The 17,837-nt window shown below is 39.0% G+C and overlaps 2 protein-coding genes across 2 annotated transcripts in view; both read left to right on the top strand.

Annotated features, from left to right (window-relative positions):
• The window catches only part of LOC138024890 (AP-3 complex subunit delta-1-like), a 64,417-nt gene extending 58,831 nt beyond the window's left edge, over positions 1 to 5,586 (top strand). Inside the window, exons 45-46 of the mRNA XM_068872085.1 lie at positions 2,962 to 3,047; positions 3,984 to 5,586. Of these exons, the coding sequence (XP_068728186.1) occupies positions 2,962 to 3,047; positions 3,984 to 4,076 (179 nt within the window). The 3' untranslated portion in view covers positions 4,077 to 5,586. The remainder of the gene's footprint in view (positions 1 to 2,961; positions 3,048 to 3,983) is intronic.
• Positions 5,587 to 12,856: 7,270 nt separating this feature from the next.
• On the top strand, positions 12,857 to 15,781 carry LOC138024891 (uncharacterized). The gene is made up of 3 exons (XM_068872086.1): positions 12,857 to 13,016; positions 14,152 to 14,302; positions 15,058 to 15,781. Exons 1-3 carry the CDS (start codon positions 12,942 to 12,944, stop codon positions 15,453 to 15,455), a joined length of 624 nt encoding a protein of 207 aa, XP_068728187.1. The 5' UTR covers positions 12,857 to 12,941; the 3' UTR covers positions 15,456 to 15,781.
• The last annotated feature ends 2,056 nt before the right edge of the window (positions 15,782 to 17,837 follow it).

The raw sequence follows: 17,837 nt of genomic DNA, 5'->3' as shown, positions 1-17,837 counted from the left end.
CACCTTCTCACAAACCCTGAACGTCACTTCAACGTAGCCATCAAGGCTCCATCTTTTGTTATGTCTGAATTCTGGTGCAACAACGATGAAGTGTAGCCAAAGGAAACGTTTTATCGAATGCCAGTTTTGCTTCCGATTACCGTGTTTTGGTAAATTTTCGTTGGAAGTCAAACCTCTTGCAGTAGTTCAGCTCCAGCATGTGTCAATTTTTAAGGGTTTTATATCTTCTTTATTTTAATAGCCATCTAACGTTGAAGCCAACATGGAAGTGTGAAAGGATAGAACGACTTATCAATCACCATGATTTCTATAAATTAATGAATAGTTCGTTACACTGTTGAGTGTTCCGGTTATGCTGCTTTGGTTGGGAGAGTATCACGTGAACAAAATAAGCAAAGACACAGCAGGTGTCAGGTGGTGGCAGATTTTTTCTGTGTTGTTTATGATGCTGTAGTTCGTGATTCAACATCCGCGATTGACAACCCTTTGAGGCGCTCTCCCTTGGCTGTGATACTCATTATTAAGAAGATGTCAAAGTATGTTCCCCTTAAAGTTTTTGCTGGGTACCTCATTAGACGTAAGGCTGTTTATTTGTCTGAGAGGATAAAGGTTAAGATGAAAGCATTTAAGATTTCTTTGGTGTGGTGCCGTTTATTTTACTGCGCAAGGTTGCTCTGAGGTTTTAGTTTGGATGAATTCCTCAAATTTTACCATTATAGTGAAAACTGCTGAGCAGTATTTTCTTGTGGTTTTTTTGTTAGGCTGTATAGGGTGGTTCTAACTTTGAACATTTAATAAAATCGTTTCGTGTTATCAGTTAAGAGAAAGCTCCTTAAAGCTTTTTGGAGCTTCCAATTGGCTGATCTTGAGGTGAGAGGTCATGAAAGAGTTGTTAAGACTTTGGAAAGGTTCCAGCACAGATTATTGCTGTTATTGTCTCGTTTCTTAGGTATTTTGAATATTGGATTAAGTTCCACATGATGTTCGTAATTAAGCTTCCCAGAATATTAGTTACAGGAGCAGAATTATAATCCATCCGTAAATGTCTGTTTTTTCGTCGTTGTGTTTTGGTTAAGGTCGCCATCCTGGAAGAGATGAAGCTTTTGTCGGCAGAATGACTTGTTTTGAATAGGGAGTGAAAGTTATCAACTTTTGAACTTGTGTTCGGATTCTTTACCACTAAGCTACAATGTAGCTTAAGCTGCCAGCGTAGTGTTGTTAGGTTCGGATAAGTAGGTGTGGAATATAGAGAATGCTGTGCAGCCTTGGGTTTCGCAGTAACATGAATTCTTTCATGTAAATTATTCACCTTAACTACAGATGACTCACGAGTTTGGGCGATTTGGCAGGATAATACTACATCAGTAATAATATTTTCGTCGGCCAATCTGTCTCCTCCAGGGAAGAAAATTTTGCTTTTGTGAATTTGTCTACCTGATAAAAAAATCATTTCGTTCAATACCTTTACATTAGTCTCGTGGCAAATATGAACAAAATTTGTCCTTTAGTCTCTGTGATTCTTCGAAATGTGTAAAACTCCTTTTACTTCACTCTATTTTCAGTTTAATAGTGTATTATGTTTATCTTCGATGCTTTGTTTTCTGCAAGTGCTACTGCTACTAGTATCTCGCATGGTAAATTCTGACGATGGTCGACGAATGCTTCGGTGGGTGGGTGGGGCAAGGAAAAGTCGTTGTATCAACTTTAAAAAAATTTGACCAGTGGAGATATTAGAAGCCTATGATCGAGCATTGCCCAGGGTCGACAGAGCGAATTGTGAGGTTTGTTTATCTCCCCGTTAAGATCTGCTCTGTCAGAGCGTAGCGTGTTCTTTTCTCCTTCTTGATATTACACTCTAAAGAGCTAATGTTTACGCTGCTGTTGTTTCTAATGCCGGTTTCTGTAGTCCAGTGTTTTTTTGTGTGTGATTTGTTTACAGTTCTTTTGTATTCTTTCCGGAATCGAGCGAGACAGGTCTGGTCTTGTCCTTTTTCATTTATTGGGTGGAGTTTACTTAAAAGCCTTGTTTAAATGACACGAAATTATCTGTTTTATTGGCAAGGGGAACGGTGTTTGCACAAAGTGACAATGCAGAATTATTAGCGTATGGAAAGAGTTAGCATTTAAATTCAGTGAACTTTAGTGAACTTTTAATAAGTGAACAGTATCCTATTTTTCATTTTGTTTAGGATTAAAAGGGACCAAAAACAATATACTTAATAGCTTTTGGCTGACAATACTAGTAACAACTGCATCTTATATTGGAAGCTTTCTTACTTGAAGTCACGTCCTTCCTTCCCTTGTTTACCTCCAAGTGATGAAAAACAATGAAATAGACATTTTCGAAAAAAAACTTTGCTTTTGAAAATCAAACCATTGCACAAGAAAGTTCTGATCACTAGCTTTCAGAAGCTCTTATTTGAATGCTCAAACGTCAGTATTTTATCAACAGACTTAGAACTTCGGGCTAGAATCCTCTTTGAACGGCCCTACGGGTTGGTACTGCTCGGCAGCTTTCATTTGAGTAGTCACATTATTAAAGGATTTCACCCTCATATTCAAAGTTGAGACCACCTCATTTTTGCAACGTATTAAACATAACCACAAGAAAGTACTGCTCGCTAGCTTTCACTGGAATGGTCACACTTGAAGATTTCACCCACAGAATCAGAAGTTAGAACCGCCCACCTTGTACTGCATAATAAAACGAGAGACTACTGCTCAGTAGGTTTCATTCAATCAAATGGTCACACTTCGGGGTTTTATCCACACACTCAAAATTTGGAACCACCTTGTGCAGCATGATGGACACCACTACGGGAAAGTTTTGCTCAATGGTTTTCATGTCCCGAAGCCAGTCTCGTTGAGCTAATGCAAAACCGAGCTGGGAGAATCCACTTCAGCTGAAACATCAACTTTCTGCTATATCATGTTATAAACATCTGTGTATCCTGTTTTCAGTTGTGGAACAAGTTGAACTTAGTGCGTCGTTATACGCCATTTCAATACAAGGCCATCATGTTTGCGCTTTAGTCAAACAGTTACCGGTAAGTAAACAAAACTAGTTATGCTCTTGGGCTTTTTATAAAGACCTCTCGGGGTGCGTGTCGAAGCGTTATGGGAGCTGCACACTAACCGAAGGTGGACACCATTTTGCGAAACCCCCTTAGACCAATTCGGCTATTAACTTTATGTTGTACCCCATTCAAGCCTCTCGGGGTCAAGATTCATTGTATATTTCATTTGCATGATAATGTACCATTCACATTTAAATGATATGGAAATACTTGGGAGGAGGCAGTGTGGCCCAGTGGTTAGGGCGCTTGCCTTGAGATCCGGAGATTCCGGGTTCAAGACCCGCTCTGATCACTCGTTGAATATCATCCTTGTAGTCCCTGGTTCAACTTCTCAGCTGCAGTTGTAAATAGCCAACTGGTTTGCCTCCGGCCAGTTGGGATTCTTAACAGTTGTTGTTGTTCTGTTCCATCGTTTTCGTTAACTGTGTTTTATTGGCCCTGAAAAGCACCAATGGGGAGCGGTCAATTTAGTATGTATTGTATTGTACTGGTATAGATTGTTTTCAATCACGTGATGAGACGGCCATGTTGGTGCACAAAAAATAGCAAATTATGGCTCGTCTCTATTCATTGTTCTTTGCACCAACATGGCGGCTGTGACATCGGGTGAAAACCATCTATTGTATTTGGAACAAAACGTTGTATTCCCGAAGGAGTCGAATTGGGTAGAGTGTGCACTTGCTTACATGGCGAATTGTTTTGCCGCACTTTTGAATTTCTTAAGAACGGTTGGCTAGAGAAAGAAATTGGCCGCCTCAAATGCAACATGGCGTCTCAGGTTTTTCTTGCGCGCAACTGAGGCAACATGCGATCCCTCATAAGACGGCTCCAATGCGCTTGATCTGAAGTTGATTCTAACCGTTGAGAAAAGACAATAACGTTGATTTTGCTGTTCTTCATTCATAGGATCATTCAGTGACAGTTGACGGCAAAAGCACGGACGCCTCCCTGGTCTCAAATGTGCTCGAAGAAGTCAAATTACTCTTACAATCCCCATAAACAAAGCGACTATTATTATTGGCTGGGAATGAATTAATTGAAGGGAACTGAATATAGAGTGGAAAGTGTACCCTTCACCAGACGCGTTTCGAGGCCATCGGCCGGAAGTGGCCATTGGAGTTCCCCCTGACTCCGAAGAGGCATCCTTTTAATTAGAAAATTAGTCAAGGGAAGAAACGACGAACCTGAAGCGAATTTTTTACGTTAATTTTTTTCAAATTCATCGGTTGATTTTCCTTAATTACAAGAATGTAGGCGTTAGCCGTTGGAAATTATATGTTGGGAGGCAACCTTAACTGCGAGCGCGTCGTACCTCCGAAATCAAACAGCCCAGGGAAAACCATTGACCTTTTGTAAAAAAAAATGATATGATGGTAGGCATGCATTTCTTGTTATTCCCTCTTATTACGCATTAACTAGTCCTTCCTGTTGCTTTACAGAAGAACGAACAATTGTTGTGTTTAACTCTCACGTTGTGATGCTCTTGGAAAGGATAAACCAATAGGCTTGCAGCGCTTCTTCTCCTTTTTGGGCTGCAAACTTCCCGTTAGTTTGTATCGTAGGCGAGTTTTAGCACAACACACGCACAGTATTCTCCGCGTAATTTTGGGTTATAATCTTGAATATTTTCAGAGGCAGGGAAAGATTGAAGAGGGACTAAATTGCTACAAAGTTGGTGGGGGTGGACAAATGAGAAATCATCCAATATGGCGGCCCAATGAACCGTCGTGCATCAGCAAGGTATTAAACAGGACGTCTGCTCAGCTCGCTGTCTCTCGCGGGCATAACTCGATATTCGCTCTGCAAAGAATGAACCAATTGTTAAATTTTGCAAGAAAAAAATAAGTGCCGGCTCAGCCAGCCCGTCCCTCGTTTAAGTAGTCAGACTTAAAAATTTTCAGATCTTCAAAGGCATAATAAGGCCAACTTGTACAGCTTTTGTTGTTTGTACCCTTGGAGAGGCGGACTATTAACTCTTGCAATTCATACTGACACGACATTGGGTCTTCACCAATGGATAGAAAGTGAAAGATGCGAATAATTCGAACGATTCGCAACTACAAGGGACAAAATGTCGGGTCTTAAAATGTAATCGGGTTTTGTTTGGGTGCAACCGTGGATTTCTATAAGGGCTTAGTAGCGTTTGTGCATCTTTGTTGAAATTCTGGCAAACCTAACAGAGTGCTTAATCCATACCAAACGTAAATCCCATTGTAAGTCAAATTTTATTCACAAATTCGTGACAGCTTTCTGAGTTATCCATAGAGAGGAAATTTTCCGTCAGCATTAAAGCATTTCTGACGGTAGCCTGAATTTCAGCCGCCTCGCCGCTTGCTAAGTTCACTGACTTAGCGAGCGGAGGAGGCGTTTGAAATTTGAGGGATTCAACGACAAATAAAAGCCACACCGCGTGCCTTGATGCCAAACTGATTTTGTATTTCAGAAATCTATCGAAAAATTAAATGTTAGAATAGCTAGCCTTAAGAAAATAAAATAATTTTGTCTTGAATTTGTCATGAGAAGTTAAAGTTTTCGGAATGGAATTGGATGGCTTGTCAAGCTGATGGCTTTAGCGACTTTGAGGCAGCGTCAATGTAGGCAGGGGAATATTACGTTGTTCTTCCACGGCTTGGTTTTCTGGGAATAGTTTGCTTTGGTTAGAAAGACGTTTCCACTTCCGGTAAAGAAGACTTTGTACGGAGAACGTTTCTACTTCCGACTCCGAAGACCAAAGGAGTTGGAAAGGCATGTGACAATTCTTTGCCGTCATTGTTCACTTGACACCGATTCTTATTCGACTCTGCGTATTGACTAGTCAGGCGATACTTGGTGAACTTTATCCCATAAAATGTTAACCTCTTAATTTTCACCACAGGGAAAGCAAACAACGTAATTTTGTGCACGCCACTGACACATATCCCTAACCCTATCAAACCAGTTCCAAATTTGCCATCTTTTTTTGTTTTCTCTGTCACTATCACGGTCTTAGCGAAGAGGTGAAGCCTTTGCAAGCACAATGCTCATTTACGATCTGTGTGATGAACTGTTTGAAACTGTGTGACCATGGTTGATTACACAAGAAGCTATTTGCTTTAACCCAAAAGAACCTTTTTCTCCTCGAGTATGGCCACTATTTTGTTTTTGTTTTGTTTTTTCTACTCCAACATTGCAGCCATGCTACGATGGCTAAGCTATGGAAGATTAGTGGGATAAGAATCACATTGGTGCTTGACCACACCCTAATCCACTCTATGGAAACAAATGACTAGCCTGTCAATGTTTTGTTTACAACTGTAAGCAGTCACAATACTGATAAATGTCTTAAGAGGACACGTCATACCATTCAACTCGAAGAACTTTCAAAGCAAAATAAAGCAAACTTTTACCGTACCTTTCATTTTTAGAAAATGGAGAAGCGGTACCGAGATTTTACATATCTAACGTCATTGTTCCTGAAAGATATCGATAATGAGTGATACAAAATAAATTTCGTGCAAATCGTAATATTACAGAAATGGACAATGATAAGTGCCACGTGTCTCCCCTTGAGTGACACGTGAGCTTTAAAGTACACCTATTATTTTACAGTGAGTCACATGAACGTTTCGTTCCTAATGGTCACGTTTTGGAATTTTGCCAGCGGTCTTGAGCAATCTTTTTTTACAGCATTGTGGACGGTTCCAAAGGGAACTACTTTTCATGAGCTTTCATTTGAATGATCACTCGAGGACTTGAGCCTCATACTCGATAATTTGAATCTAGGATCATCTTGTACAGCATAAGAAACAGCACCACAGGAAGAAATACATGGACTCAAGATTTCAATTGAATGAGTACAATTTAGGATTTACCACACGTACTAAAATAGCGCAATAAAAAGCACACACAAAACAGATACCCGCATTAGCTCAGTAGCTTTAATTTCAGTTGAATAAGCGACCTTTTAAATACGCGGTTTTCCTTGCAAACAACGCTTACAGACCTCTCTCTTCGAAAGAGTACAATGTAACTCTTTCGTACCGAGTAAAACAAACCACTAAAAACAGATTGTTGCCTGGTTCGTTCTTGAATGGTAGTGATCATTCTAATCGGAAATGAAGTACAAAGGAAATTTAGCGTGTCGTATAGTTTAAACATCGAATCGATATTTCCAATATCGACGAGCCAGCACTTGAAAGTACATTGAAACAGATCCTTGAGGCTACAGCTCGACGCTTGCCTTTGATCGATTTCGGTGAATGTTTTATTAAAATGGAACAATAACTGTGCCCGTTTTCAATTCGAATCATATACACTCAAGTTAAATTTATCGTTTTTGTTGAGCAGAAAGCTCGTGAAGAAAATTACAACACATGATAAATTTTGAGACTACACTTAAGTATTTCTGCTGTTAAAATTCGTGCCTGATCGGAAGAACGTGTTTGTTAGCACGAAAATTGACCGAAAAAAATTCGAAACGTGACTTCAAATTGTCGCATTTCGACAAAGCGTATTTTATTAGAGGTCATTAGAGAGTACCCATAAAAAACCACCCGTTGTAATACGTTTTTATTATCTCTCTTAAAATCTCCTGAAACCTTTTAGTTTAATGGTTTCAGTCGAGTGACTGTTGATTTCAACAGCACTTAGCAATATATTTTCGTGACTTTTTGCATTTGGCGATAGGAACATTTTGACCACTTCTTTTATCAAACGTGTTCTTGTTATTTTACAATTAGTTCAATGATTGTGAGATTTCGTCGGTCAGTTACTTCAGAATGCTGAATGCAGCCGAAACCAACCGAAACCCTGCACAAAACCTTCGCGCCCGAGGGTGCGTTCGATTGACCCCGCCGTATTCCGGAATAGCAATGCATGGAATACACGTTAGAAATCCTTCATTTTTACGGAGATTGACATTTAAATTGTCAAAAACCTGGTAAAATGCTATTTTAAACAAATCTCTTTTATCCTTGTTGCTTCAAAACGCTAGACATACTGTTTTAAATCATCACTCTATGTATTCTTATTTCGGAATAGGGCTAATCGAACGCACCCTTAGGTGCGTTCGATTGACCGAAATCCGGAAAAGGAATACATGGAATATCAGTTAGAAATCCTTCGTTTTTACGGAGATTCACATAAAAATTGTCAAAAAATCTGCTAAAATGCTGTTTTAAACATATTTTTATTATCCTTGCTGCCTCGAAACGCGCCAAACATACCGCTTTAATCATCACTCCACGTATTCTTATTCCGGAATAGGGGCAATCGAACGCGCCCTTTGTCTATCTACATCATTTCTACGTTGACCAAGACTGATTTCCCTAACTACCAATACGCCTGCAATAGTTACTTAAACTATCGTTTATCAGTAATTTTTTTTTATTAAAATATTTTTTGTGGTTTAGCTGGTTTTAGCAGAGACGTAGTCCGCTTGTTCGATTTTGCTTACCCTTTTCTTTATCAATCTTTTGTGCTACAATGTAGTATTTTCGAGTAATACTGAAATCGGAACGCATGCCTTGTCTCAATTTCACGTAATGGTTATAAAATGATCAGCCTAGTCAGTTTTGTATTTTTTTATAGTGGCTTTGGATCGAACAAAACACCAAACAAAATGACGAGTTTGGACCCGGAAATGAAGCAAAAAGTACTCGACCCAATGCCGACGGGTAAACAGCCGAAAGCAAAACAGGAAACGACGCCTTTTGAGAAAAACAATCGCTCCAAAAATCATCCCTTGATTCATTGTGTGAATAACGAACAGGTTTAACTTAAGAAATTCATCCAGACTAGGCTCTGCCTTGTGCAAAGGGCAGATTAAAGGCACCGCAACTGAATATACATACAATACTTTATTTCAAAATAACATACAAATACATAGTTATTGAGAAAAAGGAAACCCAGAGGTTAGCCCTATATCAAGGGTCTCCTTGAATGAACTGGGCTCATCACGCACTCTTCAAATGAAGACGGAGTCACACAGCAGGAAAGGTTCTCCGTGGTTTTTTGTATACGCGAGAACAATAACAAGGACGGATTTAGCGTCAACAACACCTTTGCCATAAAATCAACTCAAATGGAATATATGCCTCGATCCTGGAGACGATTGGACGGTTTGCACAATACTTTCTGAGACCGAAAACAAACCCAATTCGCATATAACCCAACCAATGCCCATTGCTCTCGCCACTGAAGCCCGACTCTGCCCCTAGTAATTTGAAGAGTTCATATTTTCTTTCAAAGCCTGGGTCTTGTGGTGTAATGTTCGAGAATATTCTAGATCATACTGTTTCCTGCTGAGTCGGCTGTAAATAGAAACTAGTATAATACACAGAACATTCTAGATTCGTCTACCGTACCCATATAAGCAGAGTTTGTCATGAATATTGAGCTTTAATGATAGAATATATGACGTAATTATTCATATATTTGAACTGGGGAAATTGAAATAGATGAATGAGATTTTCGCAATTAAGCAGCAACTTATAAGCAGCTTTGAAGAAAGCCTGAAAAAATCCAGGTATTTTTTCTCAAGCTTTCTTCGGACAATTTAAGTTACTGTTTTAACTGCGATGTTCTTCAACTCTTGCGGTAGTGTTGAGATTTGTATCTTATTGATAGTTGCTCCGGCTAGAGTGAAATAGCAATAAACGTGTATGCTGTAGAATAATGGAGCTTTCCCTCTACCAGTCCTCTGTGACACTTGAGACGCAAGCTTAATCGTAAGCACACAGTGTGCTTAACCAGCGCGTGGCTATTGAGGACCAGTCTTAAATCAGTTCGTTCTCAGAAGGGGCCACCAGGAATTTAAGGCAACCGTATCAGCTGTACTAGCAAACTGACTGTGTAAATTCGAAGCCGCTTGCTTAGATCATTCAAACGGTCTAAAACGCGGAATAAAAAGCTAGGTTTCAACAAGAGTCCATCATCCAAATGACGACCGACGGATTCTTGGATTCAAAGACGGTTTTCAGTGGTAATTTTTAAAACTCAAAATGAATCTGGCCAGGCAGGAGCACAAAATGTCATGGCAGTGTTGCGGAGGTGCTTCGGTTTTTTTTGTCGTTGATTTCCATTCCGTGAAGACAAAACTTTAGGACTCTTGTGTTTTGGGGCTCTTTTGGTTATTTGTTTATTTGCTCCTTCGTTATCAGCGAACCAATCCAGAAAATGGTTGCTCTCTTTCTCAATGACGCAAGAAAAAGTGATAGCAAAAAGAGAGCTTGGGTTCAAGGTTCTCTGCACCACAAGAGCACGTTTTGTGGGTGACTGGCTACGCCGGTCATCCGTTTTGGATCGATTACCATTGAACCCGGAAAAGTATTTGGGAGCTATTCCGACAATTTCTGCTAACAAAAAGTGTTATCAGTAAATTATTTGATTGCTTTCCTCTTGAAAAAATGAGAGGTCAGTAAAGACTTTAAATTCCGTAAAAGGATCAAGGTAGAATTAAAATTGCTTTGACGACACAATGGTTCACTTGTACTTGCACGAGTCAGTTTTCTTGGGATGAAAGCGATGGTTTGCCATACGCATAAACGACCTAAAACACAAAAGGAAGTCATAGTGGTAATGCCGTTATTGATTTTTTTTTTTCTTTTTTCGGGTGGTGAACTGTAGGTCAGTCACTGTTACTACCTCTTGAACTTTAAAGAAATTGGAACTTGAATAATTACCTCCGTTAATTACGTGGTTAGAGAAGTTTCAAAGTCGACATAAAAGGCTATTATTTCATTGAAGTGTAAATTTTTGCTCTGCTCATATTAGTTTCGACTTATAAAGGATAAAAAAGTTTGCCGCATTTTTCTCACCTTGTCGGCAATGTCTTTTGTATTTTCGATATTCAGAATTCACAGTTTTGTATCTCACCTGTGGTTCGATTTGATCGACATTTTTGACATCAAGCCGGGAACTTTGTTCGGTTTTAACTGAGTTAATAAGAACGATTAACCATTTTTTGGAGCTGGATCTGTTTTTCCGTGATTTGACCTTTTCATGGCGTCAAAGAGAATCCATTTCTCTCCTGCCTACATCGCCCTGAAAAAGATTAACCCCTTATGATACCTCTTCACCAAATAAGAAAATGGCTCTAGAAAAATGAGCAACTTCGAGAAAAAGACAGTATGCTTTTTTCAAAATCAATTAATTACAAACTCACTGGTTCAGAAATTTCCTGATGATGTCTTATACAGGTCCAAACTTGTCTTAAGATTACAATTTCTTTTGTGTCTTTTTGAAAGATTTCGCTCAAAACAAAAGAACTAAAGCAATAAAACGGATTTCAACCAACAAGGTCATCAGTTAAACGGGAAACCACAAAGTTGCTTTTGGCGGAGGTGGGAGAAGAGGTGAATCACACTTCAAAATGAATCAATTCATTGAAATAAACTTTTTCAAATTCTCAAAACAAAGGTGTATTTACCCCAAGATAAAGTTAGGCACAAAGCCAAGTTTGACATCATCTCGGGAATAAACTATTTTGGAGAACGCGGAGTGAGTTTTATGTACTCACGTTAGATCTTGTGAATTTTGGAGTGTCTTTCTTTCTGGCCTTTTGGTTGGTAACAGGCAAACCTTTTACCACCCAATGGACAGCAAGTGGTCGGCTATTTCCTGTCAGTTGCATTATTAAATAACTATTTTCATCTGATTTGTGGGCGCGGGTCCAGTATTCAACTTTGATTGTTTGAACCGTACGCATTTGTTAATTATTTCGTCAGACTTGAGATAACTAGGAACGAACATATCGTACAGATGCCCGAATAAAGGTGATCTCGATTGTTTACAAACATTGTCACGTATTTTCAGCCATGAGATACACAATGAAACAAATGAAACACAGCAGAAATTTTACATCGAACAATATCATTAACGAAAATGATATTGGAGTTAGTTTAAGGTCGCTTCGACTTCATGCTCTAGACATATTTTTGTCCATAAAGAGTAAGGTTCGAGAAAATTGTTTCTTCAGCAACCTCTCTTTGGACGATTTTTAGAAGAAACGCATCACAGAATCTTTGATGAACGTGTTGTTATCAGGTCCGGCGTATGGAGTTGATTCCTTCGCGATTCCTTGTCACATTTTTGGAAAGAAATGTGGAATGCCGGTGGAGAACAGCTGATTATATGATGTGATTCGTCTTTGTTCAGATGGTCGGGAAAGCGAAGAGTCACATGTTTCCAACAGAGAAAAAGATATGCAAATACGGCCCCTGGAAGAAAATTGTGGGTGTCACGTTCGTCCCTATTTCGCAAGCACGTATGAGCCAGAGGGCCAATTACGTGAATCAAAACACGGAGACATGAATTTTGCGCTGAAAATAAACGCAGGCAGAACGCACTTTAAACTAACTAAATGGAGACAAAGTTCGATATAATGCGAGACATTAAATTCGATGTTATTTGATAAAGCGAAAAAACGAATTTTGGACTTGAAGGTTGTTGGAACAAGCGAGTATTGTAATCGGATCGACGAATCAGCAATGAGATCAAAAATTGCATTGTACGCACGTTTTTGGGTTTTTTTCGAACTGATCACGCGTTTCGTTTAAAACTGAACAATGCCGGGCAGTTTTATGCGTTTTTATTGTCTTTTTGTCTTTACGAATATAATCAATGCTCTTTTCTTTTATTATTTAAAACTGCGTTTCGGCTTTTAACCGCAATTGTAATGATAAGGGCCATGCGTCAAGCTGTCAAAAATCGATTATGTTTGGGCCAATTAGAAAGCGAAATCGAAGCAAAACGTGACAGGCGTCAGATTTCTATTGTGGTTTTGATGCGTGACGTCACAGCGGTCGTCAAATCAAATAAAAACTCGTCGAGTAAGCGATTGGATGTGCTTCTTTGAGCGCAAGTTGGAAGAACGGTAGTTTGTGAATGCAGGGAATTTTTTTGGACAAGGTCTTGTGCAATATGTGCAAAGGGAACGCTAGTGTATCGTCACCAAGCATGGTAAGTCCCTTTCTTTCCATTGAAATGTAAATTTAAATCTCTTACTTTCAATAAGTTGCATTTAAAGCCATTCGTGGTCATCGGGAGTTCAACTTTAGATGTGATGGTTTCCTTGACTCGACATAAATCAAGTCCCTTCTAAAGCAGGGTTCCTGACTTTAATAAGGACAAAATAAGTAGGTTCGTTGAAAATTTTGAACAGTTTTAGAGGAATGCAATGCGAACATCTGCAATTGATTTCTCGATCGAAAGCGCTTAGTTGGCGATTTGATTGAATAATTATAACCTCCTTTGCAATTTCAGTATCAGCATATTTTGCAACCTTGGACGTTTTCGATATTATAGGAATTGTCACAAGAACAGTTTTTTTTTCGGAAGATTGTGCAAGGCTAGCGATCGAGTTTAAAACTTGCGAGATTTAATTCCGTTTGTTTCGGCACGGTGGATTTAACTTGACAGACATGTGGTTATTTGATCCTAGATTTGTCTAACCTGGTGTGAATGATTTGCTGGTTAAAGTGTCGTATAATTAAAGTAACTTAAATTTGAGAAGTTTCAATTTGCAAAAGCATTTTGTCCACGCGAGTTTCTGCTAATGAGCTTCTATCACGGGACTTCACGAGCTTGAATTTGCGCTCTTTAAATATCAAAAGGTTCGCTCGCTTGAGTTCTTTGTCACCGTGTTTGCAACGAGTGCTTTGTCTCCACCGGGAATTCATTGCTGATCTTGCTGTTGAGAATTTTTTTGCACGAAAATCACCTATGCACGTAAGAATGTTTTTGGTAAGACCGATGAAAAAAATAGCGACCACAACGGACGTGACCGATTTGTCAGATAAATACTGAATTATTAATATCAGTTATGTAGTGTTTTGAAGTCTAGAATTGCTAGCAGGTCGAAGTTAGCAGCCAAACATGACTTGTGTTTTGCTCGTGATTTGTCGGAGGGAATGCATTTTTTTCTTTGATTTATTTATTTGTCATCTATTTTTTGATATAACTCGTTAATTTAAGTCTCGTGACCGTCCTCTCGCAGTCATGATGCAATTTTTCTCGTTGCTTGCAGTTATAGTAATTTGGTTTTTTTAAATGTCTTGTGACTATTGCTAATGCACGAATTTATTCTTCCTTGCAGAGTTGGTATTCCTCGCCTCAGAACTCGAAAGCTCCAAACAGCATGAAGATTGTCTTGTTTGCGGATTTTGTTTCTAGTAGTCATGGCCTTAACCAGGCGCAGTATATGCTAAAGCAACTTTGCAACGAAGGACATCAAATCACTCTTTTTGGTAAGTGAAATAATTGTCATCCTACGTTTTTCGCCTCGAGCTGTTGTAATTTCTGTTTCAGGGGGAAACCCCCGTCGAAGAGCTGGTGATATTGTTCAAATTGGCTCTCGACACGGAAATTCTTTGTCAACAATTTAAAGCTATTTAAGGAATATTGTCTCCCAGTCCTTTGAAGAAATTTTTTGTTAGCGAGTCAAAGTGCAAAGAACGATTAAATTCTGCTGAAACATCTTAAAATCAAATCCGCAACCTCATCGAAAATTGTTCATCAGATCCATTTGAATCATATGATTTGCAATTTAAATTGAGCGAACTCTTGCGAAATCGGGATCCCGCTTAAAAAAGATTACAAGCCATTGTTTTCCATTTTTTTTCGAGCATTTGGCTTCTCGCAGTTCTTTTTTCTTAGTGCGATAAGTTAGTTCCCTAGTACTGGTTCTAGTTTGGTAATACCCGCCAGTAAATTATAATCAGTTTGTGTAAACACGGGACATAACACAGTGATTTTGCCAACGAAACCAATTATTTTAAAGACGTCACTGTTTCTGAAGATTTCAATTGCAAATTAGTTTTATAGGGGGTACTTGTTTTTTTCGCGTTTCGCTTTTATTTTGGTTTGGGCGGGATTATGATATATTTAGTTCCATCTGCCACGTATTGTTAATTACCGGAAATGGAATATCTCATTCCAGTGAAATTACGGTATGGACAATATCCGTCAGTTCTGATTCTAAATGTTTTGTTTTTCGTTCTAGAATGCGCTAATGTCAGTGTACCGCTGTTGATGTACGAGGATAGCCAGTCATGCCTTTGTCAAGTATTTGAAGAACCTCTGAAAGTTTTGGAACGCAAAGTAAAAGAAGCCGATGCTTTTCTCCTTGTCACAGACAAATCAGGATTTCAGATTCCTTCATCTCTTGAAACTGTCAAACATCATTTTACAGGGAACAATTTCACCTGGAGACCGTATGGGGTACAATGTGTTCTTCTTGGTGGATCAGTTCACAGTCGTAAAGTTGCCATGAGACTCAGAGTCCTCCTGGAGGGTTCAGACTATCCCTATATGTCAGGTGTTCTCCCTCGCAGGTGTTCCTGGACAGAAATGTATGCTGTGGATCCAAGCCTTGAAACACCTGGACCTTGCGTGCTTTGAGATTAAGTCTTTTTCTCATACTACATTCCCGATCATTGTTTCCACGCTGCCATAAACTAAAGCTTGCTAAAAGCAAAATGAGGAGTTTTGTAGACTTTGTGAGCTAAAAGTTAGGCATAGTTATTCGTTCACCAAAAGTAATTGCTGGTCATGTTTCTGTTATCCACGGACATTCATCGAAGGAAAGACAATTTTAGTAATGTAGAAAAATAGTTGAACAAGTTAGGGTTGTGTAAATAATATTTGCTTGAACAAATTGTGCCATATTGGCATGATGTATAGAGAATTTTATGCACAGATGTAAATAAAGTGAAACAAATTTTAAACATGTTTTGTGCCTGTGTAAGAAATTAGTGGGTGGAGGAAGAATGCATGGCTTGGGGGGTTCTCTGTGATACTTTGCAGGTTAAGCATTCAAATGCAAAAAGAGTCAGCGACTAGTCTGTTATCTTTCAGTTATATGTACCCAGTATTGCCTTGTGTTAACAGATGCAAAACTGGTTCATGTGAAAGCTGCTGAATATGGTACCTTACCTTTTTTAAATGTAACATTTTGGCTCCCGAGAGTGATCAATATGCAAATTCTCTGTACAATTTCATTGAAAGTTAGTGAAGCAGGTAATGAAGATTATCATCAGCTCAAGATGTGTGATCTTGATATAACAACATTCTCTCAATTATACCCAACAAAGAACTAGTTGGGAGAATAAATAGTGTGATCATGGGTAAGTGGGACCATTTATTTATCTGTGAGGCAGTTCATTTACACTGTACAAGGTGGCCATGCTTTGGGTCTGTGAATGACAACATATCTAAAATTGATAAAATTGAAACAATGGTTTAAATTTAAAACCTCTATGACGTAAGCAATTGATGTATTAATAGATCACAGACATCACAAAGATTTGTTTATCAGCGAAACTAAAACATGTGACAAGCCCACAGTGCAAAGGTTAACTCTTTTTTTCATCGATGGCAGTGGCTTCAGGAATGAATGGGTTAAAGTCTGTTTACATGTAGTGCTGTTTATTTCCAAGGCTTCTCAAAAGGTGTTTGAAGTCTTCCTCATGGGGATGTCTGAGTTTTGTTTGCAGCAATGTAAATGTAATGCTTTATTCATCCGATGTCCATGTAACAATGACCAATTTCAAGGAAATTCCTATCCAAAGACTGTTTTCTATTGGTGACCAATCAATGACTGAGGAAGTTAAAAATAACATCTGAGAAGTCTGATGCAACTTTAAGATCAAAATTCAATATACAATTTGCATGATAGCCCAAGTGTAACAGTGGACCTTTTGAATAACTACATTATTGCCTGTCCAGCCTTTCTTTCAGCGATTCAAGACATTCCCATTAAAGCCAACTAAAATTTTCAGGTGGCTATCAAAAGTGCTTAAATTGTTGAGATAAGTGCGAGGGTCGTTTCTCTCTTTTTTTTTCGTTTACAAACTCAACAAAATAATTTTATTGCGTTTCTGATCGGTCAATGACAAATGCATAATTCAATTCGGAAGTTGCCATGGAAATCAAGCGATGGAGTCACTTTGTTGAGTATATAATAAAAAAAAATCTCCGTCATTTATGGTCAGTCGTGATGTTTTGAAAGTTTTCAAAATTGCTCGAGCCGGATCACTCGTGTCCCTGAATCACGAAATGCACTCACATTCATATGATTATACTCAGAACCATGCGATACGAACCCGGTTGGAATCCCGGGTTCAAGACACGTTCTGACTACTCTTTGAATTTGCTCCTGATAGTCGAGGGTTTAACTTCTCAGCTGCACTTGTAAATAGCCAACTAGCTTGCCTCCGGCCTGTTGGGATTCTTAACAATCGTTGTTGAATGTTCTGTTCTGTCGTGATTGTGTTTCATTGGTCATGAAATACCCCTATGGGGAGTGGTCAATTAAGAATTGTATTGTATTGTTCGGTTGGGACCACGGTAAACAATGGAGTTAGTGGTGTGCGTCAGTGGAGAACGTGGTTAATTAATCAAACGAGTCGATAAAGGTATATTAACCATGGCGTGGTGAAAAAAGATTGGGCCTCGTGCTTGCATAACATCATCGGTTTAATCACTCACTGAAAAACTATGTCCCCATTGAAGGGATTTCTACTTTGATATTCTCGCCCAGATCGAGGAAATTTCTTAGCATATGTATTGTCCTTAGTTCATGACATTGTCAGAACACAGCAATTTCTCGAAACCGCACCCTTCACACCTTCCTTGTCCACGCGACCCCGCGCGGCATCACGCGTGTTCTTTTGAAAAAAGATAACTTCAGCGTGAACATTTGTTTTTTCGGTAATTTTCCAGAATAGGATTACATTTGAATGATTTCAGTATCTCCACTCAAGGAATAACGTGTCTTCGAGA

The sequence above is a fragment of the Montipora capricornis genome, chromosome 11 (genome assembly GCF_036669925.1).
Source record: "Montipora capricornis isolate CH-2021 chromosome 11, ASM3666992v2, whole genome shotgun sequence".
Taxonomy (NCBI): domain Eukaryota; kingdom Metazoa; phylum Cnidaria; class Anthozoa; order Scleractinia; family Acroporidae; genus Montipora; species Montipora capricornis.
This window is presented reverse-complemented; position numbering and strand designations above follow the sequence as displayed.

What these genes read in the sequence shown, in the direction of transcription:
- LOC138024891 (XM_068872086.1), top strand. Translation starts at nt 12,942, where the DNA reads ATGCAGGGAATTTTTTTGGACAAGGTCTTGTGCAATATGTGCAAAGGG. An exon ending in GTGTATCGTCACCAAGCATG is followed by an intron (nt 13,017 to 14,151) that starts GTAAGTCCCTTT and finishes TCTTCCTTGCAG; the next exon opens with AGTTGGTATTCCTCGCCTCA. An exon ending in ACATCAAATCACTCTTTTTG is followed by an intron (nt 14,303 to 15,057) that starts GTAAGTGAAATA and finishes TTTTCGTTCTAG; the next exon opens with AATGCGCTAATGTCAGTGTA.